The 3,450-nt window shown below is 43.6% G+C and overlaps 1 protein-coding gene across 1 annotated transcript; it reads right to left on the bottom strand.

Moving 5' to 3' along the window:
- Nucleotides 1–1,467: 1,467 nt before the first annotated feature.
- On the bottom strand, nt 1,468–2,262 carry LOC115984822. The gene has a single exon (XM_031107821.1). The coding sequence runs from the start codon at nt 2,260–2,262 to the stop codon at nt 1,468–1,470; it is 795 nt and encodes a 264-aa protein (XP_030963681.1).
- Nucleotides 2,263–3,450: the final 1,188 nt, after the last annotated feature.

Below are 3,450 nucleotides of genomic sequence, written 5' to 3' on the forward strand. Positions count from 1 at the left end.
CACTTCCTTCACTCCCAGAATCCCCAATGCCTCCTGCTTCTGGCTAACAGTGGTGTTATTACTGAAATACACTGAAGACTTTTCCAAATTTATGCATTGTCCAGAGGCTTTAGCATAAACTTGAAGGATGTCAACAATGGCATTAATCTCTTCTGGTGTGGCCCTACCAAAAATCAATGAATCATCTGCAAAAAGAAGATTAGTTATCTTTGGTGCACTTCTACAGATAGATACCCCATGCAGACTCCCTCCACTCTCTGCTCTGTCCAATAGCGAAGTAAACCCTTCAGTACATAGCAGAAATAAATATGGTGAGAGAGGATCACCCTGATGGATTCCCCTAGAAGGCAAGACATTACCAAATGGTCTCCCATTTACCAGAACAGAGAAAGACGTCGTTGTCACACAACTCATAACCCTTTCTATCCATGTTTTAGGAAAACCCAACCGCTGCAAAACCCCCTGAAGGAAAGGCCACTCCACCCTATCATATGCTTTACTCACATCCAATTTCAACGCCATATACCCTTTTTTTCCTTTCTTCCTGCAGTGCATAGTGTGTAGTGTTTCATATGCTATCAACACATTATCAGTAATAAGACGCCCAGGGACAAAAGCACTCTGAGTGGAAGATATGATACTAGGTAACACCTGCTTCAGTCTATTTGCTAAAACTTTAGAAATTATTTTGTAAATCACATTACACAGACTGATGGGCCTAAAATCAGACATTTTCTCCGGATTCTTCACTTTAGGGATCAGCACAATGTAAGTATGATTAATATCAGGCAACATATGACCATTATTCAGAAAATCCAACACTGCATCAACCACAGTATCACCCACAACATGCCAAAATCTTTGGTAAAATAAAGCATTCATACCATCAGGTCCAGGTGCCTTTGTTGGTCCCATTTGGAACAACGCTATCTTAACTTCATCAGCACTAAACTCACTGGACAGGGTATCATGCATCTCCGGTGTCACCTTCCTGGGGACCGCATTGAGACATTCCTCCATCTGGTCATAATTACCTGCACAAAATAAATTGTCAAAATAATCAGTAGCCACAGTAGCTATCTCCTCCATCTCCTCCACCCAAAGCCCTTGTTCACTTCGAATTCCCTTAACATAATTTCGCCTTTGTCTCTGGGAGGCTTTTGAGTGAAAGTATTTAGTATTTTTATCTCCATGTTTAAGCCACGGGATCCGTGACCGTTGTGCCCAGTAAACTTCCTGCTTTAGTAGCAAATCATCCAGCTATTTACTAACACTCAAATATTCGGCCTTTCATTCTTCAGTCACTACTTCAGCACTATTTAATACCTCCAGTCGGTTTTGGAGAGTTTTAATTGCTACATCATTCGGCTCTGACTTTGAAGATCCCTAAGCTTGCAACTCCTCACCGCAGAACTTAATCTTCTCCTTTATTGAAACTAGGCCCGACACCCCCCCTCCCACCATCTCCTAAGCATCTTTAACCACTCCGCCACAATCCTCCCACAGTAACCAATTTTCTTCAAATTTAAACCCCTTTTTAAATTTTTTCTGAAACCTTTGAACACTCTTCACATGCACCAAAATTGGCAAATGATCCGATGCATGGGGTGGAAGATGAGAAACTGTAGATATCGGAAATTTTTCCCGCCACTCCATAGTTGCCACAGCTCTATCAAGTCTTAATTTGGTATTAGCTACACCAGGCCTCTTATTAGACCACATGTAGGTATACCCTCTGTATCCCAAATCCTCCAAAGAACAGGAATCTAACACAGTCCTGAAAGCATCAATCTCTGCTGAATTAGGAGGCCTTAAGCTTAACTTCTCTGCACTATTTAGAACTGCATTGAAATCTCCTGCACAAAGCCATGCACCATTAACAAAACTCCTCAGATGTTCCAGTAAATGCCAAGATTTTTCTTTATTCTGAGCCTCAGGCCAACCATAAAAGCCAGTAAAAAACCAGACAAACCCATCCTCTTCAGTGACCTTCATCAGAATGTGATTAGGCGAATAATTAATCAGATCCATCCCAACTTCCTTCTTCCATAGTAAAGCCAATCCACCTCCTGCATTTGGTTGTTTAACTATAATTTTATTCTGAAATTGCAAGTCTCCATACAAATTATCAAATCCTTCCTTATCCAGACGTGTTTCCATAAGAAAACACACAGTGGGAGCTTGTTCCCTCACAAGTTTGCGAAAGTTTCGACCTGTCCAAGGGTTCCCAAGCCCTTGGCAGTTCCAGCATAACAACCTCATTGCTCCTGGCAAGGGTGGTCATCCACCCCCGCCGATCTCTCAAACACAAAAGCTTCCCCATTCTCTAATTTCCCCCTCTTAGCTCTTCCCTCATCTTCCTTCAAAATTTGGTTCCCATCAAATTCTACTGTCATTGGCCTTTTTCCATTGGCCGGTAACAACATCTGTTGCAAGCTCCCAAGCCCAAAGTCCATCCTTTGGGATCTAGTCCAAGATGACTTGGGCTTACTAGCATTTAGCCCATCTGAATATTTTTCACAGCCCATCTCTTCCCTACTTAAGCCCAACATTTTATTATCATGTGCTTTGCTCACCAGCCCATTAGGTAAGTCAGTCATGTTTTTTATCAATTCTTCCTTCAGCTCAGTTACAGAATTGTGCACGTCAGCAGTGCTACTCACCACGAAACCTGCATGGGCGTGATTGCCTCCCTGACCGTGCGGCGTGATTCCTGAAAATTCGGAATGGACTTCATCCTCGTATCTAGGGTTTCGACACTGTCCATCGTCCGCCGCCTCAGCTCTGCTATGCTGCAACGCTTCTTCACACCTGATCGGATCTCCCTTTGACCTGTACCGACCAGCGCCGGAAGTTTCACCACCCCCCTTTGGACTGTATTCAGCAGCCCCTGCCTTTCTTTCAACCGGACCACTCCTTGCTCGACCTCCCATAGCTTTAAGAAAATCCCCATATTGGTAGTCGACCATGCCTCCATTCTTCGTTGCCGCGAAGTGTTCTGCACAGTTCTTTACATCATGGCCAAGCAAGCCACAGTAATGGCAAAACAACGGCAACCGTTCATATTTAAACTTCACCCAATGTTTTACTCCCTCAGACCCTACAATGAAGCTTCCTCTGCGAATGGGCTTCGAAATTGGTAGCGCCACTCTAACCCTCATGAAGTAGTGCAACTCGTCCTGACCTTTCCTCTGTTCAACTTCCTCAACAGTCCCAAGTCTACTCCCCACTTCCTTAGCAACTTGTGATGTAAACATGTCAAGCGGCGCCCCCCATATCTGAATCCAAAGAGATGCTGTCTCCATGGTTATATTCTCAACAGTCATGCCTCTCTTCCACCGCTTAAGCAATAGTAATTGGTTGTCAAAAGTCCACGGGCCGCCTCTGAAAACTCTATTCAAATCAAATTCAGATGTGAATTTAAATTGAAACAGATTTGGCCCTACCTCT

The sequence above is a fragment of the Quercus lobata genome, chromosome 4 (assembly GCF_001633185.2).
Source record: "Quercus lobata isolate SW786 chromosome 4, ValleyOak3.0 Primary Assembly, whole genome shotgun sequence".
In the NCBI taxonomy this organism is placed as follows: Eukaryota; Viridiplantae; Streptophyta; class Magnoliopsida; order Fagales; family Fagaceae; genus Quercus; species Quercus lobata.

Bases quoted from the DNA above. Each gene is read 5' to 3' on its own strand.
- LOC115984822 (XM_031107821.1), bottom strand. From the start codon at position 2,262: ATGAGGTTGTTATGCTGGAACTGCCAAGGGCTTGGGAACCCTTGGACA.